The 22,723-nt window shown below is 31.4% G+C and overlaps 1 protein-coding gene across 8 annotated transcripts in view; it reads right to left on the bottom strand.

Annotated features, from left to right (window-relative positions):
* LOC124368878 (catenin delta-2) overlaps nucleotides 1-22,723 on the bottom strand; it is a 94,230-nt gene that overhangs the window by 48,240 nt on the left and 23,267 nt on the right. For 6 of the 8 annotated variants that reach the window (XR_006923016.1, XM_046826354.1, XM_046826355.1 and 3 more), the window contains 6 exons: nucleotides 16,462-16,503; nucleotides 7,952-8,117; nucleotides 5,974-6,181; nucleotides 4,437-4,610; nucleotides 3,053-3,178; nucleotides 5-64 (listed from right to left, as the gene is read on the bottom strand). Coding sequence is in view for 7 of the 8 variants with exons in the window: in XM_046826354.1 (XP_046682310.1) it covers nucleotides 5-64; nucleotides 3,053-3,178; nucleotides 4,437-4,610; nucleotides 5,974-6,181; nucleotides 7,952-8,117; nucleotides 16,462-16,503 (776 nt within the window). In the remaining variant the exon portion in view is untranslated. Of the gene's footprint in view, nucleotides 1-4; nucleotides 65-3,052; nucleotides 3,179-4,436; nucleotides 4,611-5,973; nucleotides 6,182-7,951; nucleotides 8,118-9,669; nucleotides 9,893-16,438; nucleotides 16,504-22,723 lie in introns of those variants that run through there. The other 2 variants (XM_046826361.1, XM_046826357.1) reach the window with 2 other exon arrangements.

The following is a 22,723-nucleotide window of genomic DNA, read 5'->3' as shown; positions in this document are numbered from 1 at the left end:
TTACCATGAGGTATTTGTGAAGGTTCACCTGAATCATCAATAGGCCATGGATTGCTCATTTGATCTGCAAAAAATCAAAACACAATAAGTTGATCACCTTATTTGATCAAATGTATCCCAATATAAATTATATAATATAAAGTAATAAAAACCTTGTTGGCAAAGTAATATGAATATTTAAACACTCTGGATAAAGGAAAAACCTTAACCCATTGCAGATCGTATTGTTTTGACGCGCGGGCACGAAATTATTTACGGTCAGCGGCCGCACGAACAGCAATGGTGCGCCACATCGTATCGCTCGCTATTGTATACTAGAAAATTCAGCTGTGAAGGTATTCGTTCAGATGGAACATGGGCCTGCTGGGGTATTCATGATGTAGGAACGATAACAAGCGAGCAAGGTTCCGGGGTGGCAGGGATGATGTCTGAATCATAGTCTAAATAAAGCGGCTCTGGCGAAGCGATTACAACATCCGGGCCATTGTCTAGACTAAACCCGCCAACATGTACGTATGCATCGATTAGTTGTGTCACTAACCTCAAAAGTATTATAATAACAACTGAGGAAAACACCCAATCAGAAGCGCTAAAAAGCAGAAAGTAAACTCATATGAATGATTTTTCAACTTCGACATACAACTGCGATCTGTAGGATATTTATAAAACTTTTGAAAACTCTAAACGTAGACCGTTGTTAAACACTCTTAGTTGACAAGTGAAGACGATCACCCGATCTATTAGACATTAATAGAACTATTTGGAGGGAAACTTTAAAGCAGTCTGCTTTTGTGACCTGAGCTCATCACCCGTGTGGTGACGAGCCCAGCTCGTCAGTGATCCGCAATGGGTTAATTGGTCCAATTCCTTTATGAATTGAATTTGTGAAAAATTTTAACTTATAATTTATATAAATAATGTAGTACCAAGTTAGTATTTCTATATGAATAAAAATAAAAACACACAATACATAGAAAATTAAAACAAAGAAATAATTTTTTAAATTAACTACATTTATATTTTATTTTATTTTATAAAATTGAGTTGCATTATTTTCAGTGGTTACTTTACCATTAAAGTAATAAATCAGATAAACCAATTAATTATGAATGGTAGGTATAGTGTAACATAATCGAAATTAATTTTTTTAATCCGAAAATTAACTGTAGTGATGCAACCCTAGTTTCATCCGAAATACCAGTTTCTGAGCTGTATACTGACACAATTTTTTCAATATGTAACATTTATGAATGACTCATCAGGAGTTTGTGTCACAATCGGTTTTGAACTTAGCCATCCAATCGGCAACTTTGCCAAGTTTGCTAGATGTTGATGCTTGTTTCTTCTATTGTATGTCTTCTGATACTTAATATTTGGGTTTTTGCTTCTAGATTTTCAAGCAAAGATTTTTGTATCTTCTCTAAAATAGTATTTAAACAAAAATATATTTTCTCACATTTTAAATGCCGGAATAAAACGAATCAAAATCAGAAGAAAATCTAAGATTTTTCTGAATTTTGACAGTAAAAATATTCTACCAGGTTTGTATTCATTTCATAAAAAACCTTAACCCATTCATCCCTGACAGTCAGAGAAATACAGTTTAAGTGCAGTTGGCAGCTACAATCTACACACTAAATTATGAAGGCTCTTTTTTAAAGAGTTAGGCATAACTTAGAAAAAGAATTTTACTGCTTTAGAGCAATCTAATATATATTGTTATGGAATAGGAAATGTAGGCAAAATATAATTTATGTACATCTAAATAGCAAAAATTCATTTTCTAGGTACTTCAAAATTGATTAAAATAAACAAGGTACCGAAAGTTTTGTCTCTGTTCCTATAATCATCTTTATTTTTTCTTGAATCTTATTCTGGCAGTTTAGTAAAATTTTAAATAACACTTTTTCAGGTGACTACCATTCCGAAAGCAATTAGAGTGTTTGAAGGAATTTCCCTCTTTTTTGTATCTATTACCATTTCAGGAAGTTATACCAACCTCTTATGAAACACCCTGTAAATGAGGATGTAGGGATATGGGTTGGGACAGGAATTTTAATCCCTGACGAGAAAGTTCTATTACTCTTGGTTGTCAGCTGTTGGATTGCGAGGGATGTATATTCTAAACTAAACTAGTTATTAACCCTCTGGCTGGCGCGCATTTAAGCCTTTACTGGCACACTAATTTGAAGCTTTGTGCAGTTTTGAATTTTTTACCCTGTACAATTATTTATTGGGGAAAACATAAAGTGTTATACATCAAATTACTCAGCGGGATATTCTGTATAAAATACAAATAAATATTATTTGACTTACTTAAATAATGGTGGATGTTTGATGATCAGAAGTCAAAACTTTGTTTTTCAAAAAACACTTTTTTATATTATGCCATTCAAACGAAACACAAAATTAATTTTATTTAAAAATCCAAAATATACTAAATGTCCACTTACTTATGCTCAAAAAGAAAATATATAGTTATAAACACTTTTATTTACAAATAAAATTACAATTGAAAAAAAAAGACTATATACAAGATGTCAGTAGTGTCTACTCAGAGTCATCCCCAGCATTAGCTCTCTTCCGTCCCACCTTTTTTGTCCCTCCAGAAGTGCTGCAACTTGTGGAAGCATGTGGGGTGAATCCCACAATTGCAGGCAGGGCACCAATAATAGCTACGCTTTCTTTTTACATTTTGATCATGTGAACATACTTGATCAGCTGTCCGGAACAGTAACAGGTGCCGAGTTACGTCACACGCAACTAGTCGTCAGCTTTCAGCGGCCAGTAAAAGAACAAACATTTATATACATGTAAAAGTGAATACATTATTAGAAAGCTTGAAATCTTTTGATTAAAGTAATATAACTTTTAATACGATTTGAGCGGTAATTCTCTGAATTATTACGTAAATAGTAGACAATGTTTAATGAGTTGTATATTACGACTCTGCCAGTTCAAAGCGGTAAAAAAATGAGTCGTAATTTACGACGTTGCCAGTCGGAGGGTTAACCTAAAAGAGCACTGCTTTAAATATACAAGCAAACACTACCATATCTGTCTCCTAAGCCTCCCGGAGAAGGAGTTATCCTGTAGTGGTCTGTGCGTGGCAAGATATGTGCCGCTTCTAACTCATCGTACCCTGCTGATGGGAATGGAGGCCCCTTTCTTAAAAAATCTGAAAAGAATGTATAAACAGATACACTAGGTGCATTCTAACACTGAATGGTAGTAATTTAAATAATAAGATCTAGAGGAAATTTGTAAAGATCTTGTAGAAATCTGTAGTCTTTACATTTAACCAAATAATATGAGAACAAAGTTAACAAGAAGTAAAGTTAATTTTGTATTTCATCAGCCCTAGAAGCGTCAGTCTTTTTTACTGTTGTGGTGAGCTTATTTCATATTTTTGCAGGGCTGAATCCTTTACAAAATACATATGTTAGGCCTAATCAGAGTTGTAATCATAAATTGTTATAGTTTTTGAATTTAGTAAAATAGTAGCCAATAATGTATTAAAGAAAGCATTAATTTATGTTTGAAAAGAATTTTTGTTTGTTCATCTCATACATTTCATAACTATGTATGCCTGCAAACAATTGCAACTTTAATTAAAAAATTCAAGATGTACAGAAGTGCTTAGTAGATTCTGGATATATTCTGGTATAAGGTGTCCATATATTGATCTTAAAATAACAAAAAAAGTCTTACTTGTTTTGCTTTCTATTCTACCTGTCCATGAGCAAAGAATTTTGTTTTAAAAATGTCCATAGTGGAAAATATTTTATGTACATAAATTCATACTCCAAAGATTTTTAGCAATACACTAATTAAATAATATTATATTGCAAAATTCTGTAAAATAATGTTTCCACATAAATTTGGTAATTTAGTAGTCAACTGTTAACTTTCAACTTTACTAAAAAAAATATATAACTAAAACTTTCTATATACCCATTACTTGCTTCAAAATTAGATACTTTTTATAATTTTATGACATACGGTTTTCAAAATATTATTTTGGTAAAAAAAAAAACTGCCAGCATTCCAAAGTTGTATGGCTTTTAGGGGCCGCCAATGATCGTTAGGTGTACATGGCCACCTCAAAAACCTTAGTAGCCCCTAAGAGGCCAAAACTTGAGACAAACTGACAAAGATTGCAGTTCTTAAGACAAAAATTCCAAAGTTGTATGGCTTTTAGGGGTTGCCAATGATCGTTAGGTGTACGTGGCCACCTCAAAAACCTTAGTAGCCCCTAAGGGGCCAAAACTTGAGACAAACTGACAAAGATTGCAGTTCTTAAGACAGCAAGATGACTGTATACGACAAAAGAGAATAAATATCACTGGTCTCAACCTTGACGCGGACAGTCTACAACATGCACAGAGTCAGCACAAAAATAAAAAAACTTATATAATGAAGGGACAACGAGTTACCATGTTGGGGCGTGGGGGAGTCGCTGGGTTCGCTCGGACTGGGAGGGGTGGGGGGCCGTTCGCTATAGTCCTGCTGTCCGTAAGCAGGATATGTCCCTGGATATACTTGGTTTGGATACGGATAGTGGTCATAGTCTTGATAAGTAGGCCGATACTGATCCGTGTAATGTCGCCCTGGAATACATAACGTAACATTATACTATAGCATAGCCCAATAGATTATTGTGACTTGCAGTTTCACAATGTGTACACTCTCAACTGATAAGGATAAGTTCAAATTCTAATATGTTAAGTCTATAGGGAATCAGCAAGTCTCACTTAAATGAAGCACTAGAACTGTCGCACATTGAATAAGACAATTAGTAAAAATATTTAGCCATTACTAATAGCTTTCTTGGAGCTGTTGAGAGTAGAGAAAATCAACAACATGAGAAAAATTATACACAGTTAACTAGTTCAACCACACATGTAAAAACGGCAGTAATGCCAACTGTTGCACACTAAAAACTTAAAATGTGGGAATGATACAAATAAAAATGATGTAATGATTGTTGTCTATTCAAGTATTAGGCGGGGTTGTCCATCTAATATTGAGATAAGGTCACGAAATTTGGTGACCCACTTATACTCAAGTTCTTTTCTTCCGAGTTGGCAGCAGTAAACTTCATAGGTAGGGTACTTATTATTACAGTGGAGAAGCACTTATCAAAGTTTCTGTTGTGGAAAGTGATGTTGGATAAAACAGGATTATGAATGTTGCAGTATGTCTGTAACCATTCATGGGTTTATGGAATGTTCAAAGGTTAATAATCACAGACATGGCTAACGTTCAAAATCACAACAAATTTGTTTATGTCAACACCATTCTTTACAACTAAAAATGTTGAAATTTGTTTTACCACCAATATGGTCCATTAAAAGGCTGACAACTGCCAATTCAGAAAAATAGAAGTTATCAAGGAATAGATGATAAAGTCGTGTGACTCTTTCACATTTAATATCAGTTAGATTGCACCACTTGATACCTTACCAAGTAACAAACTACGAGATTCCCAGTAATCAGTAGATTATTCACAGTATAATCTACCTTGTGTTGTTGACTTCCTGTTTTCTTATCTTTTAGGAAAACATTGATAATGGTGATAGTAGTGTTTATTTTATGTGCAACCTTTTCCAATGTTCTATTCAGGTAAGTCTTGCTGCTTTTCCATCAATTATTTTTTACCTTTTCTGGCTCTAGAGCTCTTTAACCTTTTGTATTTGTATATCTTTAACATTTTCTGAAGCAAAGTTGGATAGAATGGACTACAAAACTAAAAACTGGTACACAACGTGTTCATAAATAACCATAAAACTTCGATTAAATATTGCGAAATCATACAAAATTGTACCAATGTAAATTTTTATACTGAATCATGGACATTTTTTTAATGCTAAAAATAAAATCGGTAAAGCATTCCCTCAAATAAGTTAAAATGAGTTAATATGCTACTAAGTAAACTAACAAACAGGGCTACATGGTCAGAGAGCTACATACCTGATTCGGAGGGAGGGAAAGGTGGCTCCTGGCCCGCCATATGTTCGTAGTTGGAGAACTGAGGGTGGGAATGGGGGTGGGGCGAGGTGGTGGGTGGCACAGCAGAGTATGGCAGACCCACCGGCACCGAAACATAGTCCACCGGCACGGACTGGCCCTCTGGGCCCATATGGTGCACTTCTCGCACCACTTTTGTTACAGTCGTTACCTGTCAACAAACATTTGTTTCAAACACATTCAATATGATTAATTGGTGTGGTTATGTATTTTGAAATGTATTCTTTTCTTATTTAAGATTCAGCTTTACTGAAACAACACTGAGCTATATCCTTATAACGATGAGCAATGAAGCCTTACATGATTTTTATCCTTTATTTTGGTCTTTTAACTACTCAACGTTAAATGCAATATAAGTGTCCAATGATGTACCACCAATACGCTGTTAAAGGTTTACTTATTAATTTCATCTGCTAGTGGTAGGAGACATCTTTAAAACAATACATTTACTTGCAACATATCTATTCTGTAACATGAGTTGGGCTCACAAAGGAGCTAAAACAGACCAATGAGTGGCTTGTGAGCCAGGGCACTGTCATGTTCAGAAACAAGTCCAACAGTTGCTGTAATACCTCTTGGTAAAATGCTACTACCTCACTGTCTGGCCAGGAGGCAGAAATTGTCAGTGGATAATTCTTTGTGACTTTGTGAAAAATATGTGGTCAGAATGGTATTCACTTATGATTTCACAGCACGCATCTTTGAAAGGCATCCCTCACCTGTATCCCTCCAATCATATACTTTGCATTTAATGGATAGATCGTACAGAAAACACTACAATTCATCACCAGCATTGTCTTTTTTCATTCTTTGTTCATGTCAACCAATTCCCATAAAGTCCCTGAATCCTCAACTCGCTAATTTTTTTCTGCTCTTGTGTCAAAAATGTGGAACAAATTTTGCTCTTTCCAAAAATATGATGTATAATACACTATCAACGCTCATACAAACTGCTTAAAAAACTATTATTTTGATGTTAAGTAACCAATTTCCAGCGAGTAATGCACTCACATGTTTAACATTTTCCTTTGAATTTCTTTTTTAGTAATCCTGTTCTTGGGTAATCTTCAAAGGACATGCTGTAATTTGACTTAAAAAAATGTTTAAGAGACACCATTTTGTTCATATTAAAGCAAATCACACTTATTTTGTTTTATTATTCTCCTATCATAATAATTTAAAAAAATACAATCTGGCGGCTAGCAGCTAAATGACACATTTCTTGACCTATGTCTATAGAATTGTGAAATTATGAATCTCAGCTTTTTCTTTTCATAAAAAAAAAAATGAGAACTTCCCAGTTTAAAGTAGATTTAATTCATATTTCTGAAGATTCAGACCCATTAAAGGTTATCCATACTTACCCAAAATTCAATGTAGAGTACAATGGTAGTAATAAAGTTCGAGAGATGTATAGAAGTGTTACAGAAATTTTATGTTTTACAAAATGTTCATGTTTTTATTAAAAAACAAAAATAATTTTTCTCTGGGTGTGTGTGACTAATAAAAACTTCTAATTTCAGTATTTGAGTCACATTTATGTTGCATTATCACCCATAAAGAAGTTTTAACACTACGTCATTGTCACTCTGTGTATATACTGGTCAACACTTGAAGTGAAACGTGACCAAATTTAAACTACATCTTCTTTGGTATTTTTCAAGGCTTTGAACAGTCCAAACCAATTTTAGAGTAAATATTTGTATTGTACCACTTAGTACTTAATACTTTGTGAAAAATATAAAAAAAACAAAAATTCAGGCACTGGAAACTTTTATTAGTGAAGAAAGCAAGTTAATTAACTTTTTAAAATGGTTTATTTTACATTTCACTATTGATTTCCTCTCTTCCCTTGTTAGAGATTATTGTGACACATAAATTAACTACACTAGATTTACTTGACTCCAGAATGTGAGCATACTTGTTGCGTTGTTTGATGTTTCTGTGTGCGTGAAACTAGCGTTCCAGTCGAGTTCTCGGGCAGGTGGGCAGTAGAGTTTGGAGAGAGGTTATCAATATGTCCGTTAGACGGGTGATAAGATATGTCCACTGAATACGAACTAGACTGCTGGATTTCAGGTTGACCTCTGTAAGAAACGTAAATGATTGGAGAAGTTTAAAGTTACATAATGCTTAATATGAGTAATGTAATGATCTACTTCACAATTTTTAATTACATGACACAATTTCCTTAACTTAATGTATATAAAAAAGGTAAACACAATTTTCTATTACAAAAAACGTATAATGCTTTTTAAACAAAAACAAAAATATATTTTCTGTTCTTTTTGTGTATATTATGCACAAAACTATAAATAAATTATTCTACTTGAATGTTAAGAGAACATTTCATTTAGATTTTTCAATTAAAAAATAAACAATACATGTTTATATTTCTTTTAAAGTTCAGTTTATTCTTTACAATATAGTAAAATTGGAAGAAAATATGTTGAAAAATAAAGATATAACAACATTTTTCCTAAAACAATACATTTTCAATTATAATGGCACAGAATATTTTGCACAAGACCTGATAAAATAGCATTGCACTAAAAGGGTTAATAATATAAAAGTGTTTCGTTCCACTTATAAAATGTATCAGAATTAAATTTTTTTAAGTAAAGGCATTTATTCTGTTGTCTACACCCAATCCAGTTTTGGTTCGTTGAATTATCTTATTTACACATTATTTGATATTAGTCAGGGTTTTCCTTGGTACAGACAACGCCAAGCTCATAAGTCTAGATTGTTGAAGATTTATCACGAACAACACAAACAAATTATTGTTTTTACGTTTTTAGATCATTCTAAAAGCTTGTGCTCTATTGCACCAAACTAAGATCAAAACTGCCTATACTTGTGCAAACCTACTCCGTAACTGTAATGTTACACTAAAAATTAACACAACATCAACTGAGAACAAATTTTATCCCGAAGAGAGGAAGGGAAATGGATTCATGATATCATTCCTTTCTTTATCTGGTTTGAGAACTCATAGCTAATTTGATAGCTCAACACTCAGACATGCACGTAAACCATTATGCCTTAATGTAATGTTTCTACGCCTGGCTGGCTGCACATTAAGTGAGTCAGTAATGAGTCATCCATTCACAGATAACGGGAGCTAGACACCAGTCAAGACATGAACTTATGATTGAGTTGGGAGATAGAGGCACTTTAATGGCACACAAGCAATCAACTTTACTACTCAGCTTTTACCTATTCATCATAACACAACATCAGTGACCAAAGTTAACCTTTAAAACTGGGTAACAGAAGATTAAGCTTAGTTCTATAAACAATTTTTACAATATTGAGCTTAATCAGAAATACATCCCACGACAAATAATTTTACACTATTACGTTTTCCCAACATTGAGTCTGGAATCCTACATGAGAAACATGTCTGTGTCAGTGTCATGCCCCTTGATTTCTCTTCACAATGGTATAGAAAAAAAATCTATGCTAAAAAGTTCTGTACTGTCATCCTGAAAAGATATATCTACTGAAACATGCCACCATACTACATATATAATTTTATAGCAAATTTTTCTAAATATTATAGTACTACTGACCAACTAGAAGTGATATCCACTCTTTGCCGGACTTAAAAGAGAAAGTAGTTAAGATTTTACTCACATCATTGTGGAGTAAATCCTAGGCCGTCCGGCGAATTTGAAGCAAGTGTCTAATTGTGGCACTTTATTTTTTACTCTTTAGAAATGAAGTAGTTATTTCAAAATCGACAGAATCACGTGTATACCAGATAAAACTTCAATTAGTTTATTAATTTAGAGGAAACAATAAACCTTTGTAAAATATAAATAACAATTGTAATGACATAAAGTAATGACCACAATAACCGAAAGACAGTCATCGCATTTCACATGTATCAATCCTGATGTCACAATATATCACGTGATACGGGGGGGGGGGGGGGGGTAATGAAGTGTTCTGGTTAGAGTCGTAGATGAGTCAGACCCTCTACCCCTCCTCTTAACTTACCAGCTATACAGTATTCGCAATGTTTACAGAAGCAACAAGCCCACCCCAAAAGCCATTTATAGCATACTTGGATTACAGCATAATAGGTCTGTTATGTTTGACAGAACTAACCAAAATATATATTGGTTAACATGAACACAACCATAAATCACCAACCAATCTCACCTATATCTATGAGTTGAAATTTCAAAGAAACTGATGAGTCAACAGCATGCTGCATACATTACTCACTTCCTATATAAACAAGAATGTTGTCACCCACTTCAAGTGATGACATTTGTTTTCATTTTCAATGCAGTGAATTTTATTTCCACATTCAATAATTTTTTCTCATCACTGTTTGCATATTTATAGCACAGTGCAAAATAATATCAAGCCTTTATTAAATTATAATAAATATATCTAAATAATATATCTAAAAAAATAACTGAACCTTAAATTGCTACTTTTAGTACATTTTGGTGTTACACGAGAAAAGACAGTATTTTTAATAATTAACCATTATTGTAACCAACTATTATTTTATTATTATTAATCTCCAAGATTATGTAAATAAAGAACTTGTCTATTATGTTATTTTTATTTTTCTATATACTATTGTTTGAAAAATATATATTTTTGTAATTAACTAAAGATGTAATAATTTTCTGAAAACTTTAATATACAAATATATACATACAGGATGTCCCATAAGTAAAGGATCAAACGTTGGACTGAACATATACTATTTTCACTAAAACATAATATAGACATTTTGTATGATCCTTATTTTTATCCTGTCAAGCTGTTGGGTATTTATCTTGACACTAAACTGAGCTGGGATGCACATATTAACTATCTTTGCAAAAAACTATCTAGAGTAACTTGTCTCTTAAGAAAGTTAAGATCATGCGTCAGCTTGGAAACTTTGTTAATGGTCTACTTTGGTCTGTTTCATTCGCAACTCAACTATGGTGTAGACTCTGGGGCAACTCAAGTGTAGCCAAAAAAGCTTTTGTTTGGCAAAAAGAGGCAATAAGAGCTATCACTGGTTTATCAGCTTCTGACTCTTGTAGAGCAACTTTTCCTGATCTCATGACATTGAGTTGCATGTATATATACAGTAATCTGCTACATGTTAAAGAACATTTTGGTATGTTTAATAACCACAGTTTTTATCATAATTATGAGACCAGACAATGCCTTAATTTAGTGACCCCAAATGTTAGGTTGGACAAGACTCATACAATTTTTAAATTTCAACAGTACATATTTTTTAACAAGTTACCATTAGCAGTAAGGCAATTACCTTGTAATAAATATAAAAGTGTGATATGTAGTTGGTTAAGAAGAAAATGCTTTTATACCACTGAAGAATATTTTAACTGTGATTTTAATGATCTAAGAATTTGAATGTTGTTGTAATTTTTAATATACAATTTATTGTTGTAATATTATGACTTAGCTGTGTTAACTTGACGAAGCTTATTGTAATTTGTGTTACTTAATAGCCAATAAAGAATCTGAATCTTTGGGAGGTGATAAAGGTGATAATTTTTAACAAGAAAACTCCTATATGTGGTTATCCAATGGTTAATAGTTTCATAGTTATGTAGGTATTGTTATTTTCACCACAATTGCGATTTGATGCCATTAAAACGTTTTGTAATCATAAAAAACGAACACCTCTCATGCTATTTTTTGTGGTAATTCACTAAACTATCTTCAATAATCAATAATATTTGGAGCTATTTTAATATACTGTAACACAAAAATACTTTACAATTACAACGTATTATCAATTTTTAAATGTTCGCCCATGTTTAAATGAATCTCGTGTTTAAAACAGCTCTTTAATTAAGTGACCCATTGCCATCAAAACTTTCTTCTTTAAACTCAAAAACAGGAATATAATGCAAATTGTATGAACATTTTTAATTGAACAAATACTTTACTGAAATAAAAGTGTCTCACTGACGAAAACTGAAGTTTCCTCACTATAAAAATAAAGTATATATAGACTATATAGCTCATCAAAACATTTCTTGAAATATGTCAATATAGATTTTATAAAAAGTAAAAAAATAAAGTAAGAATTTCTTATTTTATCAGGCAAAGTTAGGGCTAAGAAACCCTCTCTTTTTGTTTTTTTTTTATAAATTTTTTTTGTAGGGTCCATATGCGCATTGAGGAGAATACGACAGTAATTTAGAACGTGTTGTTAGTACATGTACTTTCAGATGTGGTTATGTTACATTTTTACATTAAACAAGTATTTTTAGTAATAATTAAATAAAGATTAAACAAATTTTATTGTTATTTTAGATGGCTAATTAGAGAACCATGACACTGTGAGTATACAATTGTCTAAAATAAACTCCTTTATATAACAGTTTGCATCTTTCTAATTAGCAAAACAAAAATGAACTTATTCTCATGCATTTATATTTTATTATGAAAATAACTTGACATATTTAAGGGTGCACCTAAAGACACATCCAAAATATTTGTCCTAGTTTCTTCAATGTGCATATGGACCCTATGAACCATTTATATAAAAGCCATATCATATATCCCAAGAACATTTTTATTTGGCTATAAACCCTTTGTTTACCATAGTGAGAAAACTTCAATTTTCGTCAATGTGTAACTTTATTATGGTAAATATTTTTTTTAATACGAAAAAAAACCTTAACCTTAGGTGTTAATAACCTTTTAGCACCTATTGCGATTATTTAATCTGAATTAAATAAGGACTTTTTTATAACAATAAGTCACGTTATTAAAGTGCTGTTTTTAGAGATTTTTAGAGTTACTTGAGATTAATTTCTATATGGGTGAACATTTTAAAATTGATAATACATTGCAATTTGAAAGTATTTTTACATTACAATGTATTAAAATAGCCTGGTACATTACTGAAGGCTTAAAGGTTGTTTAGTGCATTAAGTTATAGCATGTTATTAGTTTATGATTACAAAACTTTTTAGAGCTTTAAAACAAAATTCTGGTGAAAATCACAAAAAATTAAATAAATATAAAACTATCAACAACTGGATAACCACAAATAAAGTTTTTACTTGCTGAAAATGAACTCCTGGATCATCTATCAACCTTTGATCTTCCACTTACGGCATACCCTGTGTATATATATATATATATATACACATATATATATATATATATATATATATATATATATATATAAATATATATATATATAAAATACACACGCACACATGAGTATAATGAGTATACATACATACTAATTTTTCCAGTCAGTAAATCAACAAACAACACTTAATATAACACGTTAAAATCCCTGTTTTTTACCCAATAACGTATTCAAATTTACTTGATTGTAAAAAAATGTTCTCCATTTGATGACCCATTGTCTAGATTTGCTAGTTAGGCCTGCACTAGATTTAAGGTATTCTGCATCTGACTAAATTACATATAACCAACAATATATCATGTAACTAAAACGCAAACTGTAAAAATAGCGATATGTATATACTTATCACTAACTGTGTATTAAAAGTAAATACGTAGGTGATAGATAACTGCAAAATGTGACAGAGAGGAAGATAATAAAACATCCAATTTTAAGTTCATGCTGTGTACATCATGTTAGGCTGTGCAGTATTTATACGGTTTAAATTGCAATTATGAACCTATACATAACATAAAAGAGCAACTCAATTTTGTTCGGTTTATCTGTACAAATTCACATGCATTGCTTTTTCTATCTTCCATTGTGTAGATTGTGACTAGTGAACTTGAAAAGTTCATGTTTTACAATTTACATTTACATTTCATGTTTAACAATGCACACTCAACTATGACCATTATTAAAGAGCATTCAAATTACCCATTTAATATAATTCCTCTAAAGATTTCTGAAGTTTTTTTTAGATCAATTTACACTCTTGTATACCACCAGGTCATGCTCTAACTCTTCACTGCCAGGGTTTTTTTAATAATCATACAAAACCACTACTAATTTAGTTAATTGGAATTTCATACACTTGAATTGTAATAAAATTAAGTTTAAACTAATGGAAGTAATATAAAATTATCGGAACTACTTCAATCCTGTTTCTTAAATCATGCAGGTCAGCTGGTGGCGAAAGGTCTAACGCAGGGCACTTATGCCAGGGCACTTAATGCCCCAAAAGCAAAAGTAACATATTTCTGTTAATTAGTCATAATCTACTACTAGCGTTTTATAATGTAAGATAGAAGAAACAATGCATGTGCATTTGTTGTACAGAATAACAAAAAAAAACTTAGTTGCTTTTTTATTTGATTTATAATTGTACGTTAAATACTGTAAATACTTCAAAGCCCTGATATTCATTTTGAAACATCCTATGTAAATATGTCTGTGGTTTAACTGTTAAGATATAGTGTGATAAATCGGGTCTGTAGCATCCCAAACTAAACCATTCACAAGAGTCTAATCCAAAATAATTTTTCAGAAATTTAAGTAACAATTACGTAACCAGTCAGATATTGCTAGCATGGCAAGTGGATGAGGCAGTTAAAACATAAACAAGTTCACCCATGTTAACATGGGCGTGGCAGTCTAGGAGTTATGCAGGAATTAAAAAGGTGAGTGGCATAAAATATGTTTTATTGCAAAAAAAATCCCCCTAAAATTTGTTTTAAATTCTTGGATGATTATTATAATATTGATTTATACTTTTTCAACTTAAACTATTGCTCCTATCCAAGATTTAGTTTTCTTTTTATAGTACAGTGGAATGTGGTTAATTCAAGCATCAAGGAACGGAATAAAAATTTGAGTGATTGAATTCCACAAATAACTAGGATACGGCTGAAAAAATAATTTCAATTTCACGATATTTATACAACAAAAACTTTATAATGTTTATACTGCATATTTTACAACAATAAACACTGTAAGACTTGTACAGTAGGAATATCATAATACGCAACTCAACTCATATGCATTCACCTTGACAGATGCATTGTGACATTGATGGCTGGCGATGCATGGTTATGATGCATTGGAGGAGTAAAAAGATGGTACACTGACCTTGAAAGTGCTGGGACTAGGTACACATTCATTCAGACTGACCACTTTGCTGATTCTTGGATACTTAATAGATACGGCCAACGGCCGTAGACTCACACATTTGAACATTATACATCAGGCTTATGCCAAAGAGGCTTATGCTAAATTATCCATGTTCCACTTAATGTATTTAAAATTTTCAATTTAATCAGTATTATTTTCATTTCAAAGTTAAATGTAAGAACTGAAGATAAGGTCCAGGTCCAATACAACCTCCACAAACGGGTTTCCTTTCTTTTATTTACTAAAATTTTACTAAGATTATTACTTCATGGGTGTGTTTTTGGAAAAATATTTTTTGTACTAAGGTTATTTATTTTGATTCTTTTAGAAAACAACCCATAAGTTTATGAAATGGGTTAATATATACACCATATACACATTTTACAAAATTTGCCATTATTTTATTTCTATTTCACAGTTATGCTGGGCCGAATGAAAATTAAATTTGTAACTGTGTTCTACTCTCCATCTTAAATTACTTTGAAATTCAAAAGGAAGAATATTTGCTTATATATATATATATATATATATATTGTACGCACATGTCTTTTAGACCTTTAAGTGGACTTTTTATAATATTTACAAACGGTTATACAGAACTTACACTGATAGTAATATAATAGATTTTGTTCTCAAATAGTTTACTGTTCTGGGTACTCTTTTTTAAAGATTTACAGAACAAAAATTTAGATTAAATTCAAGATAATACAGAGAATACGGGACCATTGCTTCTACCAACTACTTAAACTAACTAGCAGACTTTAAACTATTTTAGCTCATAGAGATTTTGGAATGTCATGACATACATATTTTTTAAAAACAAATTATTAATTTATGTATATAAATGTTTACTTCAATTTTGTTTATAAATATTGATTTTATCTGATTATTAAGATATTTTACGACAAAATACGCAAGAGAACATTTAAAATATTTTTTTCGATTCAACTATAATATTAATTTATATGTAAACAACATAATAATCAGTGGATTAATGAAAATGTACTAAAATCTCCCCCCTCTGTAAATTAGGTGAAATAGTGTTGTTACAAAGGATTTTTTATGTACTTATGTATTTATTAACCGATATAGCAGCTGACAAAATAAGGAATACATTGTTATCAGAAGGATCAAATAGGTATCCTGGTTTTACAAAGATATTTCATATGCAGTGCAAACATCTGTGGTATAATACGAGAACTGCTCACCAAAAACCAGTGTTACACTAACAAATTACTAAAATAGCGTGAAAAGTGCAAACCTTATGCCAAAGCCCTTATTGAAGCTTAAATTTAAATAGCACACGACTATAGTACATACCAAGAAGGAATAAAGATGCTTACGTAAACTGTGGCATGTCCGGCGGGTTGTCTTGAAGAACCCTTCTGTAAAACATATAAGTGATTCAATAGTGGCAGGGTCATTGTTACGGTACTTCTTACACGAGAACAGACAGATCAATCAATAATATTGTGCCTATTTATAGAAATATACCAGAATCACACAAAACAATAAAAACTCAGGTTTCACTACCAACTTAAAAATTCACAAAAGAAAATAATTCATAACCGATTTTTTCAAAATCAAAACTGGTTTATTTTAACTTACAATCTTGACCTACAGTAATTTTAGTTTAATATACAATATTATTTATATTACCGGTTCAAAATATTTATATTAAATTATACTTCGTGTTTAAATGATAAAATTTTATTTAATGATAGAGAATGCTCTTTAACAATTATTGTCATTAAAGGAAGAGTCGATCTTTCTTTACTACTGACTGATAAAATTTGTAAAAATCTTTCTCATCAGTCAATATTTAGTGAACAAATTTATCAAAGTAAAACAGTCAATTTATACCACTGTGGCTCAGAAATAAACTTTTAGATTCATATTTTCAGTTTGTAAGCAAATGAGACCAAATTCCCTTTCTCATGCCCTTGCACATTCACGCTTCCAAACATGCCTTGGTTGAATCATGCAAGAACTAGGATTTATAATAAAATACAAACATGCTTTGACATAGGTTATAAAAGGCAAAAAGAAAATTAATATTGACGATATATATTTTAATACTTTCTTGCTTAGTCCGATTACTGATAGTCAAATATATTTACACAGAATTATTTCAATTCTATATAAAGAATATTAAAAGTATAACAATAATTGTGGAATGTATTAATATAGCGAGTTAAAATTCATTTTACAATATTGTTTTATGTGTACTGTCAAACATATCTTGCTATTAAAGGCAAGACAGTGGCAAAACAATCTTACTATAATGGATGAAGGCTTCACTGGTCATGATAAAAATCTCAGAAGAACTTTTATACTTCAATTTCTCTATAATTTACCCAAAAGATAAAGGCTCCCCATACAATATGAATGTTCTGTGAATTACAAGTACAAAATGGCCATATTCCATTTTTAGGACAATGAGATAGGAATTGAAAATTAGTTTTCATACATTTTACCAGCTTCTTCTTATTGGAAACTAAATGCTTAATATATGATCAAACACTCCAATAACAAAAAATTCATTTATTGGAGTGTTTGATCATATATTAAGCAATTAGTTTTCATTCCTACTTTACTAGTTTTAATTAACCTTTGTTTGCCAATATACAATAAATGAAATTTTAAAAGGTGTCTGATAATAATATTAGTTTAAAACTTAAATTAAAATGCATTTATTACGCTCTAATAACATTAAAAATCAAGTTTATAATAGTTAAAAAAAAATTAACTTTGGTTCTATGACATATCTGAAAAAATGGATTTGTATGCAGCAAACCCACATGTTAAAATTTAAAAATATATATATTTTTGAAAAACGTTCCCAAAACTAAACAAAACTGAATGGAATAAAAAACTTTTAAACATTACAATTTGTACTAAAAAATCTTTTAAAGTTAACCTAACTATTAATTTAAGAACACATGATCCTGCGAGAAATATATCCCAAATTAAACATATAATAAATATTGAACTTGAAAATGCACACCGGTTCTGAGCTCGGTATGTAAGTGTGCTTCACTACTCTCACGTAGGAAACCATTCTCGTCTACTGACACTCCCCACACTTACGTGCCAAGATCTGGTACCGATTCAAAACTCACTACTGCCGGCATATTCTAGTGTTCCATAAAATAATATAAATAGCCTAACTGTTCTGTATACAAAGATTAAACCTCTCTTTTAAAAGTTACAACAATTTAGATACGCCCCTCAGTTAGATATATTTTTGTGTAAACTTCCTAAAGTTTCACTTATACTTCAAACATACTTTAATAATGGAGTGTATGAATTCAAATATTATTATGTCCAGAGCCTATGAACTATGTTCATAATGTGTTGAACTCAATTTTAATGATAAAGGGGTTCATTAATGTATTTCAGTTTCAGAAGTACTTTGTAAAAACCATTTGACTTACAGAAACAGAAAATTATGTATGATGAAAAATTTTGAAGTTTAATTTTAAATTGCATGTTACTTTCATTTTTGGTGAGATTGAAGAACAAAAATAAATTTAAGAAATTGTATGAAAACTGTGAAAGCTTCTTATTCACCCATTGTAACAGTACACTTCCACATGAAAGCCAAATTCACTGCTATCATTTACTTAAGGAGTGTTATTTACACTGTCAGCAACAGTGAATAGTAAATGTGACAATAGTCGGTTGTATAATGGCTGGGAGTTGGTGTGACTCCACCTGTCATTAAACTGCCAAGCCCAACTAAACTGGCTCCGACCATCCACTGCAGTTGCCTCACAGCTACGCTACTACATCTTTAAATCTTGTTGTTAATATCTTTATAATGATGATCGTTTACACTGACAGACATCCATTTTGTATCTACAAATCTTCAATGAAAACATGTTTAAAGATTAATAGATGGAATCCAATACAAATCTGTTTATACAAACAAACTTTAACAAAGTGGTGTCTAAATTAGATAATAATTTATGGTGGGCTTTTAAAACAGGCTTGCTGTTGAATAATCTGGTTTTCAGATCAAGATTAAAATGCTCTGATATAACATATATTTTTACTAATTTTCAACATATATATCTCATACAACAAAAGGATCACTTTGAAAACAAATCACACTCATAGGGTGATTTAAAAGCACAAATTTACTTTTTACCTTTCAACAAAAAAAATTAATCAGTTATCAAGCTGAAGATAATCTTAAAAGTTTAAACTGGCGACAGAAAGCACCTCATGTGAACCAACACTCGAAACTGAGAAAGCAACTTTGTAAAAGAACACGTAATTTTATGTTATACACCAGGTGTCAGACAGGTCAATGGCAGTGTTCAAAGAGGTGATGAGTCTACTAATGACTAGCTCTTAGTTATCTAAGAGCCTCTCTCCAAATAACGAAATAACTTATTATAAAAGTTGCTTGGTTTCCAAGACATCAATATTTTCAAAAACCACAAAAATAGTTATTCTAGGTGACTATTCCACACTTTGCTACAAAACTGGAATACCTCCCTCTATTTTTTAAGTAAAATAAATTAATAATATTAGTAAATCAGATGCATTTCAAAATCAGTTGATTGCCATACCTGTTTCTCAGAAACATAAAATAACTTAGTTTTAAAGTATTTGAAAAAAGTAATACTTACATTGATCATTTTATCCTCTAAAACAGTTAATATTCCTTATTTACATTTTCTTCTTATTATTATTATTTGTAATCAAAATTAAATTGCTGACTTTGTAATAAAATGACAATTACAGTGCCATATTATAATTATGTAAAAATAGTCAGTATTATACAACAATGAAATGATAACAATTTACATGTTTATTTAAAGTAAAATATTAAATAAGCACAGAATTGTAATGCAACCGCTGAACTTGAGCATTGGTGATTTAAAATATTAGAAAACTGGAATTATTATCTTATAAGAAATAGAAATAGTAATCAACCGTTTGAACTTACTAATATTGTTAATTTATTTCAATGAAAAGTAGCTCCAGAAACTTTAGTCTTTTAGCAATAGTGAATGACATCTTCATCTAAAATACTTTTTTTAATTTACAACTTTTATCACAATATTGTTTTATTATTTGGACAGGTGACCTATAACCTCTTTAAATATTATTGTTGACCTAATCGACACTTTGTAAAACTCAAAAATATTATTCGTACTAATTTGGTAAAAACAGAAGGCCATTCTTCACCGTCTGGTACGTATGCCATGCTTTCACAAATCTACAACTTTCAAATAAAAACACATAAAAGCAAACTTGTAACAGTTTGAAAACCGGGAATATACGTGTGAAAGGTATATGTAATGTGTACGTATTTTATTCCACAGAGGAAAACAGCTACTGAAATGCAAAAAATTGTCCTCAGGCATTTATGTCTTGAGGTCTTTAGCCGAATATAGCCCTACTCAGGTCCTGATGACGGCATATTATGGTTTGATCTACCCCCACCTTACCTACGGAGTGGTATTGTGGGGTGCCAGTGCAAACAACCAGTTGATGAGAGTGTTCAAACTGCAAAAACAAGTGGTTCGGATAATCGCTCATTTGAATTTTTGAGAGTCCTGCCGAGAAACCTTCAAAAATTTGCAGCTATTGACTCTGCCTAGTCTCTACATTTGCGAAACGACGCTGTTTTGTATGTCTAAGTGTGCCTTGACAACTGGCCGAGACATTCATTCGTATGAGACCAGAGGCAGGGAAGCCTACCGAACTGGACAACACAGAACGGGGGTTTATGAACACCTGCCCTCACAAGCAGGTGTGCATTTCATCAACAAGCTGCCCAATGGGATCAAAAATGCACCATCGCCCCAGGCGGTCAAAACTCGGTTGAAAAGCTTTTTAGTGTCACAAGCATTTTACAATGTGGCCGAGTTTTTGGCATTTAACTGGGAGACCACCCAACAGGGAGATTGACTTTGGCTGAGGAGGTGGGGAAATTGGCGAATGGATGTGCGATGAGTGAATGCGGATTTGTATGTATGAGTGTGATCTTGATGTGGGGAGAGTGGACAAAATTTTAGTTATTATAGTGACGTTTGCTATACATGTTATACATGTCTATTGCAATAAGAAATGATTGATTGAATATTTCTGATGTTCTGATATGTTTCCTGAAAAGGTCTAGTGAGTTATTCTCATTTTTTTCAATTTAATATTACTTACACTTCTGGTCAAGTAACGGTGTCCTTTTAATTCTTTGGTGATTTTAGTTAAATTTTAATTCCACAAGTTCCATTTAGTATAATTTTACACAGCGACTAAACGTTTCATTATAGACCTAACATAAAAATCAATTAAAAAATAAATATCTTAAAACAAGAGTAATTAGTCACATAATTAATTTGTTTAGTGTGAATCAAATCTTTATTATTCGTAATAATCTAAGATGGAAAGTTAAAAAAAAAAAACTAGAACATTTCTAAATATATTCAAAACAGTTGTATTTGTACACACTGATACACAGCTATGCCAAAGATGGTTTAATTAGTTCAACACATTTTAGAAAGAAATAAACTATTAAAGTCACTGTCGCTAATGTTTGAAAATATTAAAAACTTTAGTATTTTTTTGGAAATATCTGTAATTTTTGTATAGGTTTTCGAACATTTCCTAAGTTGTTTACTTAAATCATACAAACTATCCTTGAATTGGTTGTATAATATAAAGTGTATGCAAATTAAACTTTTACAGAGTATATAAGAAATACACAGAGCACTGAGAAAACATTTTTAATCTGTCTGATTTTAAGTGTTTTAACATAAATTTTGTTAAAAATATGCTCAGACCATTGAAGAAATGACCCTTACTCATTGAATCTCAGTAATGTAAAAATCTGCCGTTAACACAACATTTTGTCAACGGAACAAACTGTGTATTATCATGTGTTGATATTGACACACTGTCTGATAAATCTGTGGATTCAGTGTCACATATATTAGGGGTGACTGGTAGAAAAAGATAAACGTCTTGGTTTAACAAGTCTTACAGTCCTAAGCAACAACCCTACCCTACCCTAACGACCCTTCTCTAATGAAGTCAAAACCATAATGAGAAATAAGTATAAATAACAAAAATGGTAATTTATTTAACAAAGACACAAATAATTCTGACAAGATTTTATTTAAGAGGATCCAACAAAAAATAAAATCAATTTCTTTTAGAAAAAAAAAACTAAAATAATAAAATTTAATAAACACTGAGCGATTTTAGGACCACATTGTTTCAGAAAAAACCCAAAGTCAACAAGATTAATTAAACATTCTGATCCCAACCAACTTATAACAAAGAAGACCAATACGACTTCTTGTTTGTTGAGAGATTGATCAAAACGGCCATTACTGAGATTGTGATGCATCAGTTAGAGGTATGAACACCAGCTACATCACTCATTCTCTGTGCACAACTTACAGTATATTCTTCCTGCAACATGATTTATTACTGTTTGAGCTTGAAAAACTGGACATTCACAAAAAAGAGGTACCTCACAAACAGACCAACATGTGGAGACAAACCCAAAAAAGAGAAACTATGAACTCACTTCAGTACCTGACTGATAAAACTTTCTTTTAAATTGGGAAAAGTTGTCACTAA

This window comes from Homalodisca vitripennis, chromosome X (assembly GCF_021130785.1).
Source record: "Homalodisca vitripennis isolate AUS2020 chromosome X, UT_GWSS_2.1, whole genome shotgun sequence".
Lineage (NCBI taxonomy): Eukaryota > Metazoa > Arthropoda > Insecta > Hemiptera > Cicadellidae > Homalodisca > Homalodisca vitripennis.
Note: the sequence above shows the minus strand (reverse complement) of the source record. Positions and strands in the feature narration are given on the sequence as shown.